The sequence below is a fragment of the Leucoraja erinacea genome, chromosome 15 (genome assembly GCF_028641065.1).
Source record: "Leucoraja erinacea ecotype New England chromosome 15, Leri_hhj_1, whole genome shotgun sequence".
NCBI lineage: Eukaryota > Metazoa > Chordata > Chondrichthyes > Rajiformes > Rajidae > Leucoraja > Leucoraja erinaceus.
In genome coordinates, this window is record NC_073391.1 from 25,232,508 (window position 1) to 25,253,631 (window position 21,124).

Consider the following 21,124-nt stretch of genomic DNA (forward strand, 5'->3'; position numbering starts at 1 on the left):
CGACCTGCTGCCCTCTGGAAGGCGCTATAGGTGCATCAAATCCAGGACAAATAGACTCAGAAATAGTTGCTTTCCGAAAATTATAACTACTCTTAATTCAAATTCACACATGCACTGACTTCACAGCCCAACACCCAGACTTCCATCTGTATATATGTATATAGCGCCGCAGAATTGTGTACCTATCCCCCCCCCCCCCTTCTCCCTTCTGTTTTTTGTTTTTCTGTTTCTTGTTTTTTGAACTAAATTATATGTATGCACTGAGTACGAGCAGCTTTCAATTTCACTGTACATGTATAGTGACAATAAATGGCATATCTATATCTATATCTATCTAACTTACATGTTAAATTTCAGATTTCTAAGTGGTTTTGTTACTGAATTATGCATGGTACACTCACATCGTCATTATGATGCTCTGCAATATACCATTTTATTATAGACAGGTCCACCACAGATTTTCCAGCACCCTTAGTTCCAGAGTCTTGCCATTTTATCGGATCAACAGGGATCACGTAATAATAATACAATTAAACCACAACTTATACCCCTCCCATGTCTCTGAGGCACCATGAACTGCTAGAAACTTTCAGTAAATAAAACAAATATTAAATGTAAATTAAATTTACAGAAAAACTTACACTTCTTGCAGGTTCACGAGTTGCCCTCGGAAGATCCGATAAGTGTCAGATCGGCAGCTGCCTGTGGGGTCGAGGTGCCACTTTCCCAGTAGTTACGCCCGTTAACCCAATATTTCACATTTCTGTCGAAAATGTGGTTAGGCACATACACCTGCCGCCCAATGTTGGCCTCTGAGAGGAGTGCAACGGTACTGAAACGGTCCGCCTAGGCAGCTAGATACTGTCTAGTCAAGATACTGGCCCACAAAGTCGGCCTCGGAAATAGACTATGGGAACAGATCCGCCACTCCGGCCATGCTGAGTCCTGACCACAGAGGGCATATTCAACCTGCTGATCAGAATTCGGCCGCAGAAATTAGCTATGGGGTTAGATCCGCCAGACCAAAGTTCCAGAGCCCTCGCCACAGGAGGTCAATGTGACAAGCCAATTGGCTGCCTCACCTAGCATAGGCGCCACATTTATGTTTTGTTGCTGCATCCAAATTAAGGGTAGTTTTGTGCAAGGCAGCCCATGTCATCAAGAAACAGTGACCATCCACAGCAATTTATCATACACTCCTGGAAGGCACCCAAGAGATTTATTCCGTGCAGGAAGGAACTGCAGATGCTGGTTTACTCCGAAGATAGAAACAAAGTGCTGGAGTAACTCAACGGGTTAGACAGCTTCTCGTTTAGAAAAGGAATATGTGACATTTTGGGTAACAGAACGGTTCCGTACCTTTTCGTACCGCTAATTCTCCTCTCCCCGGACTCTCACTTTAAAGAAGAGTCTTTCCCCAAACGTCACTTATTCCTTTTGTCCAGAGATGCGGCCTGACCTGTTGAGTTACTCCAGCGTTTTGTATATATTTAAGAAATTTATTTCCGTCATACTTGTTTTGACTTGGGCCTCAAAAGTGCAAACAATGTCACCACATTTCCGGTATAATTTCAAAAAAGACAAAATAAAGCAGAAGACCATGACATTATGGTGGGGTTACAAAGCAAATTAATTACCAATTAATTTCGCACCAAATTCTGGTAGATTTGTCTCACATAGTTTTTTTTTACTGAATTGGTCAAATAAAACCATCAGAGGCTTAGTTTTTACAATCTGTTCAAAATAGCAAGTTATTTTAAAAAGGTGTTGCTAAGATCAAAAGTATTCCATCACATTAATTTAAACCAAGTACAATAGCTCTGAGAGCACACAACCAGCAGGTTCAAGCTCTGATTCTGAGAAATATATGCCCCTGGCCCATATTTGGATCAAACTGCGATCAATTCTGCACTCTTAACTTTCATGTTAACATTAAACAGAAACCACTTTGCAATAAAGAAAATTGTCAACATAGACACAACGTAAAAAAACCCCATTCAAATGCAACTCCAAGCAAAGGAAACGCAAATTAGAGCCAAATAGGCAGAGCTTCAGCAACTTTCAAATAACCATCTGCAGGTGATGATTCCAGTACCTGGTTTCACATAGCGGAAGGAAAATTGAACCTAAACATTTCTAAAATAGAAACTGTTGTTCTTTTCACATACTATAATATAAATCATATTTAATGACTCTGTGGATGAGAGGTTTGGTGGTGATGCTTATCTGTCTCATTTTGTTTCATATTAGGACAAGGCGTGAAACATTTTGATCAGAGAAATCAGAAGAGCAAATGATCAATGCTGCACAGCATCCGAGGCAAAGTAGGGAGAGTGAAACAGTGATACATCTTTGCATGATACATTTTAAACTCCAGACACCACATAGCATAAAACAAGTGATGGATAAATGGGGACTAATATCTATGAATGCTCCTGAACTTTACAGGTGCTATGTGGTAATCACAACTACCTTGGGGTGGGAGATTGCAACCTTCACGTGGTCCACCCTGTTTCGACGAATGCAATCAACCTGGCGTGCACAAACAGAAGATCAAACAGAACAAGTTGTCTTACAACTTTAGGCTGTGTACGTCATCGCAAGAAGAAGAGAACTAGTAATTTGGTCAGCAACCCGCTGCAGCAAACATCACCCAAAACTGAACTTATCATTTTCCTTCACACCAGTCTAGAACAATGCTGGGGAAGTTGGAACAGAAAGGTTCAGAAATAGTAGACTTGAACAGGACCATAGGACGTGTTATGTGAGAAGGGCCTGTATAAACTAAAGTGCTATGTATGGGAGGGTCTGGTCATAATTGTGAGGTAGGGATGAGTCAAAACATAAAAAGCAACCATATGGGGTGTACTTTAAGGGAATCCCAATCTGGCACTTCCCTATAACCTGGCAGGAATACCAAGAACAATCTCAGCCCAGATGGAGGATAGAAACATAGAAATTAGGTGCAGGAGTAGGCCATTCGGCCCTTCGAGCCTGCACCGCCATTCAATATGATCATGGCTGATCATCCAACTCAGTATCCCGTACCTGCCTTCTCTCCATACCCCCTGATCCCTTTAGCCACAAGGGCCACATCTAACTCCCTCTTAAATATTGCCAATGAACTGGCCTCAACTACCCTCTGAGGATAACTCCCTGAGAGTTGCAAAAGAAACAACATAATTTGAAGCGATTTTTCATATAAAATCAACAAGCCCAATTTGCTCCAGCAAGTGGATGGCTAAATTTGTGGAGTAATATAAAACAAACTAGAAATGGTTAGCACCATGCTTATAACTCTAGAAAATAGGAGCGCGAATAGGCCACTTGGCCCCTCAAGACTATCGCACCATTCATTATGATCATCAGTGATCTATCCCAGTTCCTCAAAACCATCCATTCGCTGAATTTTCACAAACATGTCTACCTATTTAAGCACTTCCAGTGAGCTAGTCTCCACATCCCTCTGCACAGGAATTTATTTCTGTAGTAATAACATGTATGAGGATTATGATGGTGCTACTTGTAAGAGATTGCCAGAGAAACACCATATTCTGCAGAAAGAATTCCCTGTGCATTTTAAAATACCCCCCCCCTCTTTAATCTTTAACCACATCCTCTGGTTTAAGTCCCTTTCACTCTATGGATAGTTCATTTTCAATAATGTTGTATTGATATAAATACAACCATGTGATTGTATTTCTAGGCTTCACCTTTCCTCTCTCATATATGAAATCTTAATGATCTACCACTTTCAAACTGTGAAGTATTACAGATAAATGGCCAATATTTTCAGTTACATCTATTATTTATTCTTGCACTCAATTACAATAATCGTCATGCATGTTATTACTTACATCAACTTTATCCCAGACCTCTACTTCACGCAATTAGTATGAAACAGGTTCCGTCAAAAATGATTTAAAGAAAATCCCTGCAAAGGTTAATATTTCCTTTGGCCTATGTGCTAAATTTCTTAATTAGCTATGGTTCAATAAAGAAACAGATTGGATTGACAATTAGAAGAACATGTCGAACCAACCAGAATTATTTCCAATGCCAAACCAGGAAACACTCCTGGTGTAGTCAGCTATTTTTAACCTGCGAAGCCCAAGGAAATTGCTCCGTTGCTTCCCACCCTCCCCCATGCCTATTTATGTGTCAGTGTCTTTGTCTAATGGTATGATAAACTTAATGCATCACCTGAAAAGAGAAAACAGAATTTAGGGGAATACTGGTTGGAGTATTCAAGACATGTTGCACCTTGATTTTAAATACAAGACAAAAAGTCTACACTCATCTACATGGATCACAGAGGGAGCAAGAGCAGGGTATAAATTATGGAGGACTTCTCAATCAGAAAGCAGAAGAGGTCATTCCACCACATCAAAATTGCCTTTGAATTTCTAAAAATATTCCAAGTGTCTTTTACTTGTTGATTTTATTTTCTCCAGGAACCCATTTTCTCTGGGGAACAGACGATGGAAAATGTGTTTTCACAGTTAGATACCTATACTTGTACAACAGCGACTCATGTGCAGTAAACACGTGGAAAATGCTGGAAAACAAGAACAGAGCAACGGAGATGATGTGATTGATGCACAAGCCTGATTTTCAGGAAGCACTTCATGAGGATATTCACGGTTAAAGTGGAAGTTTCAGGGCCAAACGAGGAAGTGATAAATTGTCTCCTTACCATCACGTGAAAAACTAATAACAATAAGGATCTTTTGTGGACATGGTCTTCACATCTGGGTGCAGGACAATCAAAATTGCTTAGCGATTTAGAAGATAGAAGATGACCAAGTTTGAAGGTGACATTGGTTCATAAAAAAAGATATGAAGGCGAGAGGCTAAACTTGAATATCTAGAAATTGTGCATTTTGCTACATTTTAGTTTAGTTTATTGTCACATGTACCAAGGTACAATGAAAAACTTTTGTTGCGTGCTAACCAGTACATGGAAAAACAATACATGGCGTTTAGTGTTAAGAAGCAAGATAACAGACACTGGCACTGAAACAAAAACCCACAAATTAAAGGACATTTTGCTTCAATGGATGGGTTACAAAAAGCATAACATCCAAATAAAATATTATTAAATTGATCTTGAACTATTACCAAAAAACATAGAACAGTAGGCATAAGAAATCTGACAAGACTCTTTCCCTAGCGCTAACACAATGTTACCAATCTCCCAAAACTGCTTAATAAAGTTGTTATTGTCAGTTGCAAAGTGGCAGCAGCAAGCTCCTTCACATAATCTTGCTTTGCTCAAGGAACAGTTAGCGCAACCATCTTTGCAGCAGCTTCACTCGCAGCTTTGATTTAAGAAGTAGCTCTTGGAAGGTCCCAGCACAAAACAACCAGCACTCTTTAAGCTACTGGGGAGTGTTCCAAATTCTACAATGAATGAGGAAGGGGATGGGGGTGTTTGGTGGGGTGATTATGGAGGGGGGTGGGGAACGGGGTGAAGGTTTAGTGAGTGAATGCAAAAGCCTTCACAAGAGAGATAGATACATTTGCATAAGCTTCTCAAGTATATAATGCCCCTTGGAATCAGACTCGATGAATCCTAAGGCCACTTATGTCAAAAAAATGTTTTAATGCACATGCACATTTGGAGGCCAGCAATCCAGCCAAATGTTCCTTCCTGGTGTTAATGTAAAGGTCAAAATCAAAATTTAAAAAAAAAATCGAAAGGTTCCTCACTTTGTCAGTAAAGATTTTCTTAATTTCTGCAATACAACAATGAAAGGTTTTTCATGATTTCTGCAATATGTCAATGCTCATCTCAGAAGGATTGAGACAAGGTTGAGATTGGAGGATAATCCTGACTTTGACGGCAGAGCAAAGATTGTGCGAGCTTGTACTCCTAGTTTTCAGATCACAAGATAAACCATATGTTTCCTACTTGCAAACAAACAAATGTGACAAGAACGATGCACCTTGGTGTCAAATACCTATATGGTTCTTAAAGTCATTCAAAAAGCTCAGGAACCTTGCCTCAGAATTCTTGCAAGCAGTCTCTGCTGATTATACGCCATTAGCTTTGCAGAATTTTGTTATTAAAATCACAAATAATTCTACCAGTTAAAAGAAGATTATTCAACTTTTTGTCAAAAGAATTCTTGCATTCAAAACAGGAAAGGTCTTTGCTCCTCCCCACAAGAATGTCAAAAGGTGTAGCAGGATGCTCAGGACCTTACAGACACCCTCTGGCTTCTTCCGGCTATAAAGGTTCCCTCAGCCAAGAACGTTTATGATCAAGAAAATGTAGAGGTGGTTTTTGGTGCCACTTCTTTACCATGTCTTTCTCCTATGTTTTATTAATCTCTGAAGAAGTTACTTTGTAATTTGTCAATCACCTGGAGTAATAATTGCCAGTTGTCCGTCAAACAAAAATAATTGAAAAAACTCACAATTTTTAATCATTGCATTACTACTGGCATCATTTAGGAGAGCTGGATAGAAAAATTACAGGACTGTGTGCTAAAAAATCTTGCACCTAAAAGACACAATATTAATACTGATGTTAACTATCTTGGAAATACACGATTGGTTTATGCTTTTTATGTCTATGCAATGTCGACTTTTTTTTTGCCATTCCACAGATAAATGTTTAGATTCGGATATTTATTTAAAATGAAGGACCACGTTCTAGAAAGGTAAAGAGCGGAGTGAGATACACAAAGAATAATGGGCCCCGTTTTGCTACATTGCAATAGAAGCAGCAGGAAAAGCAAATAAAGCGGCTTCATGAGTAGGATGCATGTGAACAAAGTAAATTTATTCCATTCTCACGTGTAGTGGGTTTAGGAAAGTGCATGTTTCAACTCTCCAATCAGTTTAAAAACAAATCAATTGTTCGAACAACTACCTCAAATTTAGAGAGGATGAAGTATAATCAAGTAATAAGGCAAAAATGGTCAATGGAAGATCTTAAGTCTATTCTACAACCTGCTCATTGAAAAGAAAACTGGGCACCGTACACCCGGTGCCCAATTTGCACTATGACTTAAGACGAATCTGCTCACCTACCACACTCAAGATATCTGGAGAAATAAATAATTCACATTTTCAGCACACAATATCAGCATCAAGTTTCACGGAATATTCCCACATGTGCCAAATGATGGCCCTCTGGTCCAACCTGCTTATAACAACCTCTTCTTCACCAATGTATTTTTTTTTTTTTACATTCCACACATGGATATCCTGACTCAAAGAGATCTCGAAATGAGTGATCTGCCCAGTTCAAATCAGGATGTGATCATTTTGAAAATCCAGAACCTCTCAAGCTCAATTTAGTGATGGAAGCATGCAACTGATGGGCAAAAAGTTGTGTAAGAAATACATGGTCAGTGAAATATATTACAGATTATCAAAAATATATACCAATGTGTGCTGTTTTAATTCTAGCCAAGCTCACTTCACAGCAACCTCACAAGTTTAATGTAACATTAAGATGAAACCAAGTAATAGAGTCAGACCCATTGCATCAGTTTCCAGGGGTAGTTGATTTTAAATATCACGATCAATGCAAACACACAATAACCTTGCTAGAAAGTGGAGGCAAGAGACTGCATATGCTGGAATCTCCAGCACAAAACATATAACAAGAGGAACTCAGTTGTTCATACTGTCTAATACGCTGAGTTCATTTTGAGTGAAAATCAAAGTGCTGGAGAAACTCTGTGGGCCAGGGGCCAGGTAGCATCTGTGGAGGGCATAGCCAGAAGTTATTTCAGGTCTGAAAAGGGGTCCCGACACAAAATGTCATCTATCTATTCCCTTCACAGATGCTCCCTGACCATCGAGATCCTCCAGCATGATGTTTTTGTTCAATATTCCAATATCCGCATCTCCTCCAGCATTTTGATTTTTGCTGTATTCACTTGTTCAAGCAATGCACCAAGATAACAAGGCAAGCTGAAATTGCTTGTACAGATATTTCCAGATGCCCTCTAATTACAGCCACTAGTCACTTAGTGAATGATTCCTGTTCTTAACTGACATCCTATTCACAACATTCATAACAAACATGCATTTCTCATCTCTGGTACTGCATTCTAACTTGTCCAAGAGCAATACTTCAGCTTTAGTTTTTAATGTGTACATGTTCCTTGTTGGATATCATTGGATATCATTAAAAGAGAACTAATTTATTCAGTAATCTCTCTTAATTCTGTCATTTTGCACCAAGGCTCTGCATGCTTGTCATGGCTTCAGTATTGGAATGAGGCCTCAGTGTCAATAGGCAACTTCAGCTCCCCAGTGATGTCACAGATTCAACATGACACCAGGAGGATTGGAGCTCAACTGCTTTCAACATCCTACTTGCATTGCTTTTAAGCATCTGAAATATTTCAGTATTTGTCCGCATTTTAGGTAGAAATGAAGGAAGATATTGAGCATCTAGTATCTATTAACTTGCTCTGTTTCCCCACATACTGAATGATAACCATACCTTAACTCCTCCAGCCACTGCCCATCCTCACCCATCAACAGTGTTCCAATGTTTACAGTGGCATAATGAGAAATCTTACCCAACCGGCACACAGTACACAGAGCATGGGTATGGGGATCAGTGCAGCCAGACTGAATAACATAATTGGAGCAGTAGGTAATCCAGGTGTCCCGTCCGGAGGTGTCCCTGGGCTAGCAGGGCGGCCATGGACTTGCAGCCGGCACTACAGCCGCTGGCTCTAGCTCGGCTCTGCCTGTCCCACCGGGTTGACCGGCAGCCCTCCCCCTCCACCCCCCCCTCCCCTCAGTCCGATACGGAGATCCTGCTGAAGAAGGGCAGTTGCCAGCCCTGCTCGAAGATGGGCGACTCGGAGCCGCTACTGCTGAAGTCGTCCTGGTTGGAGAGAGTCTGCGGATGGGCTCCTGCCGGCCATGGGCAGGCCGGGCGCCCGCTGGAGCTGCTGGTGCTGTTGGTGGTGCTGGCGGCAGCAGCAACCTCTTCCCCCTTCCTTGCCCAGCCCCAAGCCAGATCCAACTCCAGGTTGGGGCTGAAGGCCGCCCGCAGCGCTTGCAGGGCTGGGGACCCAGGTTCGATCCTGGCTGCGGATGAGGCGCGGTTCTGTGTGCGCGCAACTGCTGAGAGCCGGTCCAGATTACATCATTGAAAGATGGCCAGCAGCCATGACACACATTGAGAAAGGCATGCTGGTTGTCACATAGAAACACAGAAAATAGGTGCAGGAGGAGACCATTTAGCCCTTCGAGCTAGCACCGCCATTCACTGTGATCATCCACAACCAGTAACCCAGGCCTGCCTTCTCCCCATATCCCTTGATTCCACTAGCCCCTTGAGCTCTATCTAACTCTCTTTTAAATTCATGCAGTGAATTGGCCTTCTGTGGCAGAGAATTCCACAAATTCACAACTCTCTGGGTTAAAAAGTTTTTTCTCATCTCAGTTTTAAATGGCCTCCCCTTTATTCTTAGACTGTGGCCCCTGGTTCTGGACTCCCCCAGTATTGGGAAAATCTTCCTGCATCTACCTTGTCCAGTCCTTTTATAATTTTATAGGTTTCTATAAGATCACCTCTCATCCTTCTAAATACATGAATACAAGCCCAGTCTTTCCAATCTTTCCTCCTATGACAGTCCCGCCATCCGGGGGATTAACCTCGTGAACCTACGCTGCACTGTCTCAATAGCAAGGATTTCCTTTTTCAAATTAGGAGACTGAAACTGCACACAATACTCTAGATGTGGTCTCACCAGGGCTCTGTACAACTGCAGAACTCTTTAGTCCTATACTCAAATCCTCTCGTTATGAAGGCCAACATGCCATTAGCTTTCTTCACCGCCTGCTGTGCCTGCATGTTTACTTTCAGTGACTGGTGTACAAGGGCACCCAGGTCTCGTTGCACTTCTCTTTTCCCTAATCGGACACGATTGAGATAATAATCTGCCTCCTTGTTCTTGCCGCCAAAGAGGATAACCTCACATTTATCTACATTATACTGCATCTGCCATGCATCGGCCCACTCACTCAACCTGTTCAAATCACCTTGCAACCTCCTAGCATCCTCTTCGCCGATCACACTGCCACACAGCTTTGTGTCATCTGCAAATCATTCATATATATTATAAGTAATTGTGGTCCCAGCACTGAGCCTTGCAGCACTCCACCCGCCACTGCCTTCCATTCTGACAGGGACCAGTTTATTCCTACTCTTTGTTTTCTGTCTGCCAACCAATTCTCAGTCCATGTCACTACCCTACCCCCAATCCCATTTTTTCCCACTCTAATTTTGCCCACTAATCTCCTGTGGGACCTTCTCAAAGGCTTTTTGAAAGTCCGGATACACTACATTCACTGGCTCTCCTTCATCAATTTTACTTATCACATCCTCAAACAATTCCAGAAGATTAGTCAAGCAGGATTTCCCCTTCATAAATCCATGCTGACTTGGACCAATCCTTTTACTGCTATCCAAATGTGCCGTTATTACTTTTTTAATAATTGACTCCAGCATCTTCCCCACCACCGATGTCAGGCTAACTGGTCAATAATTCCCTGTTTTCTCTCTCGCTCCTTTCTTGAAAAGTGGGATAACATTAGGCGCCCTTCAATCCACAGGAACTAATCCTAAATCTATAGAACATTGGAAAATGATCACCAATGCATCCACGATTTCTAGAGCCACCTCCTTGAGTACCCTGGGTCGCAGACCATCAGGCCTGGGGATTTATCAGCCTTCAGTCCCATCAGTCCACCCAATACTATTTCTCACCTAATGCAAATTTCTTACAGTTCCTCTGTCTCCCTAGACCCTCTGACCTCTAGTACATCTGAGAGATTGTTTGTGTCTTCCTAAGTGAAGACAGAACCAAAGTGCCTGTTCAACTCTTCTGCCCTTTCCTTGTTCCCCATAATTTCACCTGTTTCTGCCTTCAAGGGACCTACATTTGTCTTTACTAATCTTTTTCTCATAACATACCTAAATAAGTTTTTACTATTCTTCTTTATATTATTGGCCAGCTTACCCTCGTACTTCATCTTTTCACCACGTATTGCCTTTTTTGTTACCTTCTGTTGTCCTTTGAAAGTTTCCCAATCCTCTGGCTTCCCGCTACTCTTTGCTATGTTATACACCTTTTCTTTTAGTTTTATTCCATCCCTAACTTCCCTTGTCAGTCACAGTTGCCTCTTACTCCCCTTAGAATCTTTCTTCCTCTTTGGAATTAAATGATCCTGCATCTTCTAGATTATGCCCAGAAATTCCTGTCATTGCTGTTCCACCATCATTCCTGCTCGGATCTTTTTCTAGTCAACCTTGGCTAGCTCCTCTCTCATGCCTGCATAGTCCCCTTTATTCAACTGCAACACTGACACTTCTGATTTAACCTTCTCCCTCTCAAATTGCAGGTTAAAACTAATCATATTATGGTCACTACCTACTAGTGGTTCCTTTACCTTGAGTTCCTTCATTAAATCTGGTTCATTAGACAACACTAAATCCAGAATTGTCTTCTCCCTGGTAGGCTCCAGTGCAAGCTGCTCTAAGAATCCATCTCGGTGGCACTCTACAAACTCCCCTTCTTGGGGTCCAGAACCAACCTGATTTTCCCAGTCTACCTGCATATTGAAATCTCCCATAACCACAGTGACATTACTTTTGTTACATGCCAATTTTAACCCCTGCTGCAACTTGCACCCTATTGTTTGGGGGCCTATTGCACCCTACAGGCTACTGTTTGGGGGCCTGTAGATAACTCCCATTAGTGTCTTCTTACCTTTACAATTCCTCAATTCTATCCACAGCGACTCTACATCGTCAGTCCCTGTCACCCTTCGCAAGGGACTGAATTTCCTCCCTCACCAACGAAGCACCCACCTCCTCGGCCTACCTGTATGTCTTTTCTAATGGACGTATAACCCTGAATATTCGGTTCCCAGTCCCAATCCTCCTATAGCCATGTCTCTGTAATGCACACAATGTCATATCCACCAACCTCTAACTGAGCCTCAAGTTCATCCACTTTACTTCTTATACTTTGTTACACGGAGGTACAGCTTGTCCCCATCCTTCTCAGCTCTTGCATGACTGCAGCTTGAGGGGGGTGGAAAGCCATCTGTAATGCAATACCATGCCAAGGGACGACAGGGTCTTTGGGTAAAACTATCAATGTGCAGTGTTGCCACATTAATTGGAGATGGTCTCGTATAGAAAGTTACAAGCAGAATGCTCTTTATCTTTCGCACACACACACGCACACATATTACATGACATTACCTGATCTTGTAGTTGGGCAAGGTATGCTTCCGCTTGATGACCCTCTTGAGCTGGTTGACGATGATAGAGGTGAGCTGGGGCATGGGCCGGCCCTCGAACTGCGATTTGACCTCGAAGTCGATGAAAGGGTCGTCCATGAAGGCGAAGGACCAGTGCGTGAAAGGGCGCCGGGTGAACTGCAGCCGCAGCCGGCCCACCACCCTCCTCATCTTGACGAATAGGTAGGCCGATTTGCCAAAGACCAGGTCCACGTCGATGGCGAGGTGGAAGCCCCCGTTGTACTCGAGCTCCACCTCGAAGTTGAGCTCGTCTGGCACGCCGCCGGCCTCGTCGTCCTGCCCGCCGCTGCTGTTGCTGGTGCCGCCGCCGCCGCCGCTGCTGTTGGCGGTGACGGGCGACGGTTGGAGCGGGCGCGCGCTCCGCAACACGGGCAGAGCGTTGCCCAGGGAGATGTCTCGCAGGCTCAGCCCTTCCAGTAGCCGGCCCGCCGTCCGCGTCTGCAGCAGCTCCTCGAACTCCACTTTGATCTTCTTGGTCAGCCAGTGGCGGACAATCGGGGTGTCGCGGAGCTCCCGAAAGAGAAACAGAAAGATGGCGTTGAGAAAGTGGCAGCTGTCCGACTTGTCGCTGCCGCCGTTCCCGGGCGCCGAGCCGGTCGATTCCGGGGAAGCCGGCGGCTCCTTGGCGCCGCTGAGATAGTCCTTCAACGAAGGCTCGACCACGGGCTTAACATACTGCACATGCCGGGGCACAGCCTCGGGTTTGTTCCGGTACAGCAATAAAATCTGCAGCACCACCACGCACAGAGCCCCGGCCAGAGCAGACAACAGGATTATATAAATCATCGCTGCTCCCCTTTGTATCAGTCACCTCCTTGTTCTACATGTCCTTCCCTCTCTTCCTCCCCACTCTGCTACCATTACTTAGGGCTCCGTGTTTACATGGCCTGTACCCGGCAGCACAATGAAACAGAAGTGCCTATCTTCCTTCCCTCCGCCTCCTCTTCACAAAAGCAGCGTACGTGCGCAACACGCCCCGCACCAGCGCAAACAACGCTCGCCCGCGGCTTCCAACCAAAGATACTAGAGGAGCTTCCAGCCCCCTGCCCAGTGGCCGAGCAGCGCTGCACCGATCCGGACCCAGAACTCGGGCACTGATTCACAGACACACATGGGGAACTAGGTGAACGGACCACATTGCAATGGAGTTGTCACGCCAACAAAAATCACCCACAAGACCCGGACAATTATGAGCGGTACATATTTCTAATTGAAGTTGAGCCAAAATAAGAGTTCAGGGAGACCTGTCAACTGCAGTCTTTAAGTGAGCTCTCTATTCTCATTTGTATATATTTTTTATAATATAATTTGCTTCGACAAAAAGTAGTCTTGCCTCCTGTAAAATAATAAAGTTCTAGAGGGACTCTAGGTCAGGGAATATCTGTGGAGGATTTGTTTTTAAATTCCAAAAATAAACTTTATTCAAAATAATAAATATATGCAAAAAAAAGCAGCAAAAATCTTTCAGGCATTCTCAGCTTCCTTACCTTCATTAGCGTCATACTGAATAGTGTTTACATGATCCATCTTTAACCAAAACACCCTTGCCCCCTGGGGTGATATCCTTCCCTTGTTTGAGGGGTGTCCCCTCCCGACTCTGCCCCTCAATGTTCAGCAGCTGAAGAACCCTAGACTGGCCCCCCTCCATTGAGCAATGGCTGTGGATGGAATGGACAGACGACGTTTTGGGTCAGGATTTTTCTTCAGACGGAGTGGAGTGTGAGGGTGAGAGGGAGAGAAAAGCTGGCAAGTGGTAGATGGATCCAGGTGGAGGAGTTAATTGGCAGATGAGTCAGTAGAGGGAGAGACAAATGACGATCGTGACCAAGGCCTGGGGTAATGTGGAAAGCATAACGTGGCTATAGATGGTTGAATCTAATAAGAAAGGAAGGTTGGGAATACATTATAGAATGGGAGGGAGGGTAGGTAGAAGATTTCATGGGGGGATGAAGAAAGAAAAATATCTGACACTGAATAGGGAGGGGCAGGAGATGAGCAAAGAGAGGAGGAGAAAGGAACTGAGTGTGTGTTGGGGGAAGTGGAAAGAAAGACGAATGCAGAGGAGGAATTGGGAATGAGTAATAAATGGAGGGCCTCCTTTTTTCCAGTTTATAAATAGGAAAAACTTTTTTTAGCTTTCACTGTTCTGGCCTATTAAAACTAGGTGTTACATTAATCTTGAAGAAATCATATTCTGTTCACTGCAGAGTGTTAAAGGATTGGAATTGTAACAACTATGCATGAACCCATAGTGCAGAATGAAGTTGGTTTTCAATATGGATGAATGAATAAACAGCACCTCTGTAATGGTGCCAGTTGGCAGCTTTAAGGCACTGTCTATACAAAGCCTTCCTCAACAGCAACTCCTCAACTCGTCACTTACAAGTGAGTTACAGGATAAAACAAGGCCGACACAGTGGCACAGCGGGAGATTTGCTGCCTCATAGCATCAGAGACCTTGGTTCGATCCAGACTATGGGTACTGTCTGTACGGAGTTTGTACATTCTCCCAGTAGCTGTGTGGGTCTTCTATGGGTGCTCGGATTTCCTCCCACATTCCAAAGACGTGCAAGTTTGTAGGTTGATTGGCTTCTGTAAATTGTCTCTAGCGTGTAGGATAGATCATTGGTTGACGTGGATTTGGATGGCTCAAGGGCCCGTTTCCACGTTGTATCGCTAAACTAAATTAAACTAGAAATTTTGAAAATATTGGGACTTTGAAACATCACATGGAAAGGAAGTCGTCAAGTTGATTTTATTTCATTCTATAAAGATAAAAACTGAAATCCCTCTGTTGTATCACCACAAGAAGATCAATGTCAAAGCTCTTAAAGACATCACAAAATTGACTTTTATCAGGAAACACTTCAAAAACAACCTGTCAAATCTCATCTGCAGGGGCCAAAAGGCATGCAGGGTACATGGGCTACCCTGGTCGACCATAATTGGCAGCAGTGAAGAGATTCTGGGCTTCTCCAATAGAAAGAACCAGCAATGGCTAGGTCAGGCTTACCAGGAGATCAAACAAATAAATACATGATATTCCTGGATTGGAAGTTTCAGCTCTCCTAAAGGAGAAAAAAAGTGAGAAAGTAGACGTGCTTTAAGTTGCAGGGAAAAGGTACATGAGAATATCTCTGTTTATTTTCATTGCTGACTGTTTAATACATGAATGAGGACAGTTAAAGAGGGAGATGGGTAAAAAAAAGCACAACATGATCAAACTGTGAGAACCATACAACAGCAGTCATTGTACATCTAAAATTTAAAAAAGCTACAAAAAAATGCACAGCAAACCATGGGTAGCATTCAAAAGTGAAATGATAACTGGAATTGTTGAATTCAATACTGAAATCCCTGTCACATGGTGTGAGTCGATCCACGAGTGACACCGAGTTTAAAACAAATTTAAGTCATGGTAATCGCGTACAATTAACGTAGCGGGAACGTCAGAACTCGTGGACACAACTTAGTGAAACTCTTGAAAAATTTAAAACATGTTTAAAGTTTTCCACGAGTCAAATTTACTGTTGAAGTTAAAAATTGAAACATTTAAACTCATTGGAAGAACGTAGTGGCCCGTGAGTTTACCGTAGTGATTCGTGAGTCTACCGTGGGCACTCTAACTCAGCAGGACAGGCAGCATTTCTGGAGAGAAGGAATGGGTGACTGGATGACGTTTCCAAATTTCTGCTGCGTCTTTGTGTTACTCCAGCACTGTGTGTTCACTTTTTGTCAACCAGCATCTGCCCTTGTGACATTATTTGTATCCGTGGCAGTTGATTGTCGCATCAAGCAGGTTCCCAGGGGGACGGGACGGGACTGGTTGGGAGGGAAAGGTGGGGGGGGAGGAGGGGGGAGGGGAGGGGGAGGGGGTGGGTTGGGGTGACTTAGTACAGGAGACAAGTGTACTGACTGAGTGGGCAGACACTTTGGTAGTGATTGCCCATGGGGTTCACTGTCGAGGACTTCATAATGCAGGGGGCATTATAAACAGTGGAGCGATTAACCCTGGAAAGGGGGGAGACTTCTCTCTGAGTTGGACCCAGGAAACTGAAGCAGGAATTTTCTTGAGGTTATTAATGACAGATAAATGGATGGGAAGGGTTTAGATGGCTATGGACACACGGAGGCAAATAGGACTACCCCAAGGCGCCAACTTGGACGGCACGGCCAAGCTGGGCCGAACGACCTGTTTCCGTGTTGTGCAGCACCATGACTAAGGCCGATCCAGTGAGATTGACATGTTTTGGATTTTTCTTTTCTAAAGATGCAGTGTATTTTGGTGACTATTGCACACTGCAGACCAGAAGCGCCTTCAATACCCAGAGAGAAGGGAGTTAGGTGAGCAGGAGAGTGGGGTTGTTTGCAGTTGCAGAGGGAGGGGGCAAGGGCGGTACAGTTCCCAGTCTCAACTCCTGTTCTACCGAGCGTGTGGACGTGGACGGGTGACTTGGCTGGCGGCGGCCCATGGTGTGGTAGAGCAGGCGGGCCTGCTGCCCCCCCTCCCCCCCCCTTGTCCTGGGCCATGCTGGGAGAGAGCCCCGGAGCACCTGCCCCAGGGCGACTGGCACTGACCTGCTGGCATCGCCGACGTGAAGACGGTGCGAAGCCCCCGCGCCCGGTGCAATGGGCGGGGAGCTGGAGAGGGGAGGGAAGGGGTCACACACATGGCCGGGAAGCAGAGGGGTGGGGGTGGGGGTGGCGTTAGACAGGGCCAACAATGAGATGGAGTAAGACAGAAACACTGACGTGCAAAGGAGACCTACAATAGTGCATGATCTCTCTCGCGTTATTGCGGATGATTGTCGCCTGCCGGCTGTTTCTGACGCTAAAGCCATGGGATTGTTGCCCTTCGTGTTGGCATGGAGGGGGAGGGGGGTATTGTGCTGTTTGATCGCCCCCTGCTAACCCAGGGACAGGGAGACACAGCGGCTTTTGAGACTGGTAGGCAATCACTACCAAACTGTCTGCCCACAGTCAGTACACCTCTCCCACACTTGTCTCCCGTACTAAGTCACCCCGCCCCTCTCCCCCCCCACTCCTCAACCCCACCTTTCCCTCCCAACTCCAGTCCCGTCCTGACCCCCTGGGAATCTGAAGGAGGCGACAATCAACTGCCACGGATACAAATAATGTCTTACACGAGAAAGGGCAGATGCTGGTTGACAAAAAGTGAACAAACGGTGCTGGAGTAACACAATGTACCACAGATCGGAACAAAACTTATTGCACTTGCAGCACAGCAGAACGAGAGTAACCTGGTGAAAAATCGTAGCACTATCGTGTACCGTTTTTGTGCAAATAGAAAAAACGTGCAAACCAGAAGAGCACAAGATCAGAGTTTTAGTAATGTACTAGACCAAGTGCAGACCCATTGGGTCTGTTCCCGCAACACGTGTTTGCGGGGGCGCGGGGCGGCAAGCGGCATCACACACTAACCGCCCCTCCACACACACTAACTACCCCCCTTGATATTATATTAATATTATTCATTTGCTCCTTTTACCCCATAATCGCCCTATCCACTGACGCATCGCCCCAACTCGCAAGCGTGTCTAGAGAGGGAGGGGGGGGGGGTTGGGGTTAGACAGTGAGGGCAGAGACAGAATGGGGAGAGAGAGAGAGAGAGGCAGGGACTGAAGGGAAAGAGACAGGGAAAGGGTTGGAGGGGAGGAGGAGGGGAGGGTGGGTGAGGGGGGGAGGGTGGGGGAGGAGGGGAGAGAGATGGGAGTAGAGAGAGGGGAGCTGAGAGGGGGGAAGGGAGGGGGGGGGGGGGGGAGATAGGGGGGGGGGGGGAGAGACTGGGGAGTGAATGAGGGGAGAGAGAGGTGGAGAGAGGATGGAGACAAAGGGGGAGAGAGAGATGAGGAGAGAGAGGCGGGGAGAGGGGGGGGGGGGGAGAGAGAGAGAGAGAGGGAGAGAGAGAGAGAGAGAGAGAGAGAGAGAGAGAGAGAGAGAGAGAGAGAGAGAGAGAGAGAGGGAGAGAGAGAGAGCAAGAGATTAATTACAGAGAACTCTAGAGAGGGAGAGAGAGAGAGAGAGAGAGGATGGAGGGGGGGCGAGAGAGAGGGAGAGGGGGGGGGAGGCAGCTCGTGGGGGGGCCGAGCTCGTGGGGGCCCGATCTGAAAAGCAGTGGGGGGGACCAGCCGATCGTGGCTTCCGCAAAGGGAAGGGCACCCGCCAGCGTGACAGAGCCGGGCCGGGTGGGGGTGACAGAAGATCGAGACACCCAGGAGAGGAGGTCGTCCCCTGTGACGGGTATAGAGGAGAGGGGAGGAGGTGAGAAGAGTAGGAGTGTGGGGGGGTGGAGGGGAGCCGGGTGAGAGAGTGGGCTGCGAAATGCGGAGAGACAGAAGCGACCTTTGACTCTCTGGAAACCCACAGTTATAACGAGTGGGCAGCGCGGAGAAGCTTCAGCGCCTCTGAGCTCGAGATCTGCAGAACAAAGATCCTATAGCGGAGCTGAGCTGTAGGATCTTTGTGCTGCAGAACTTTCTCAATCTTTCTGCGCATTTTGAAGAACGGGGGTGGGTGGACTAACGTACCTCGTGGAAAACTGCGCATGCTCGTTGACAGCAGCTGCATTAATCCAGTGCGGCGACGGGGGGCGGTGCCACGAGGAAAGACATTGTGAGGTCAGCAGCTGGGCAGCCTTTATTTTTTTTTTAAATGTCAGTTTGGTGATAATTTTTAGCAAATATCTTGGGAAATAATTGACGAAATTTATAGAGGATTGGATTTTTGAAATCATAAGGAAAATTTCTACCAGAAGATGTAAAAATTTCACTTATTATAACGTCAGCAGCTGGGCAGCGGAAAGATTTTTAAAAAAAGGTCACATTGGTCAATAATCTAAATAAAAAAGTCGTGAAAATAATGTACCAAATGTACAGAGGAGTGGATTTCAAAAATCACAAGGAAAATCTCTACTGAAATATGTAAACAATTCCCCATTTCGGCGTCTGGATTTTGAGGAGATGCGTTTCAAAGGCAAAATGACACACCCACACCCACACACCCACACCCACACACACACCCCCCACACCCCCCCCCCCACACACACACACACACACACACAGACAGACAGACAGACAGACAGACAGACAGACAGATAGATAGATAGATAGACAGATAGATAGATAGATAGATAGATAGATAGATAGATAGATAGATAGATAGACTGCAGATGCTGGTTAATACATATAGTAACTCAGCAGATCAGGCAGCATTTCTGGAGAACATGGATACCTGATGTTTCCTCACGTGACCTTACAACACTTTAAATATCTAGGCCGCCATTGCCTCATCTTCACCATGGCCACCCAGTTCCTCTCCACTTCCATCCCGCACCAGGAAGGTCTTAATACAAAAATATACGAAGTGCTGGAGTAACTCAGCAGTTTAGGCAGCATCTATGGAGAACATGGATATGAATAGAGAACATGGATTGGTTAATTTTTGAGTAGAGATACTTCTTCACACTCAGTCTGGAACATGACCTGGAATCCAGGCAAATTGATAATCCTGGCATGGTGGAGACCTAAGGAGAGGCGAGGATTGGTGGATTTGTTGTCATGGCCCGTGGGCAGCCAGAGAGCAGCTAAGGGTCGGCGGTGGCATCGGCAGCCCGGTCTGGCGGTAAAGGTCGACTGCCCAGCCTTGAAGCGCCTGAGGAAACAGTGCGGGCTGGGACTAACATTGGCAGCCGGCCGAGAAGTGGCTGAGGATGTGGTGTAGGCCAATTTTGGCAGCTCGGCCTGGATGAGGCTGGGGAGGCAGTGCAGGCCAGGAGTGGCTTCAGCAGCCCGACCTGGCGTTGAAGGTTGGTAAGTCCATTCACTATAATCAAAATCCATTATAAAGAGGTCGGTAATAATGAGCGTTTGCAGTATTCTCTTTTTGACTACTTGTCATTGTTATCTGAATTGTAAATGTTACTAGACTAAGTGGGACCCGTTGGGTCCCAGTATCATACGGGAAGGCTGGTCACCAACGCAATATTCCACCACTCCACCAATTCCAATATTGCTCGCCAGTGGGTGGGAGGGGGGGCTTTCTGTTGCGCTAGTATGGGTATTGTGGGCCGAAGGTACTGGTTTCCAGAGGGCTAGTATAGACATTGTGGGCCAAAGTGATTATTGGGCTGGCAACCAACTGTTGCAACGATTTTAAAAGCCAAGCCAAGGCAAACAATTTGGCTGCAGCCACCCGACAACCAAAATTCATTTTGTGAACACAAACTTTAAATAAAAAGGCAAACAATTTGGCAGCAGCCACATCGAGGGGACTCACCGTGGAGTAGACGTGCGCTCAGTGTTATTCACAGTTCAGAGAGCCGTAACCCTCTCGCTTCCTGGGTCTGGCAGAGACTGAGTGAGGCGCGATACTTCCAGGTTTTATAATCCCTCACCCCTGCCGCCAGCGGGAGCAGCAGAGAGAATGGGGAATTTTTTTAAAACATTAATAACTCTCTGATTTTTTATCGATGGGACAAATCCTCTGGTCCCGGAAGGCAGAGGGGGGCTCTGAGCGAGGTTGCCAAAAATGGTGGCCATAGGTGGCACCGTTCTCTCGGAAATCGCAGCACAGTGGTGCAAAAGCGGTCAAGATCAGACTTTTAGTAATATAGATAGATTGTGAGGCTGGAAATGAAAGATGGGACATTTGACTGAAGATGGAGAAGTTTGATTTTGCAATCCAAATGTTCAGTTTACTAAAAATTCATATTTTTAAAATTGATTCATTGTAATATTAGCAGAAGTTCCTGTTCCTAATTCAACCCCTGAAGCAACGTAAATGCAGCAGT

General features: G+C 45.2%; 1 protein-coding gene across 1 annotated transcript in view; it reads right to left on the reverse strand.

Moving 5' to 3' along the window:
* The window catches only part of pdzd8 (PDZ domain containing 8), a 157,479-nt gene extending 143,742 nt beyond the window's left edge, over positions 1–13,737 (reverse strand). Inside the window, exon 1 of the mRNA XM_055646928.1 lies at positions 12,257–13,737. Within this exon, the coding sequence (XP_055502903.1) occupies positions 12,257–13,101 (845 nt within the window). The 5' untranslated portion in view covers positions 13,102–13,737. The remainder of the gene's footprint in view (positions 1–12,256) is intronic.
* Positions 13,738–21,124: the final 7,387 nt, after the last annotated feature.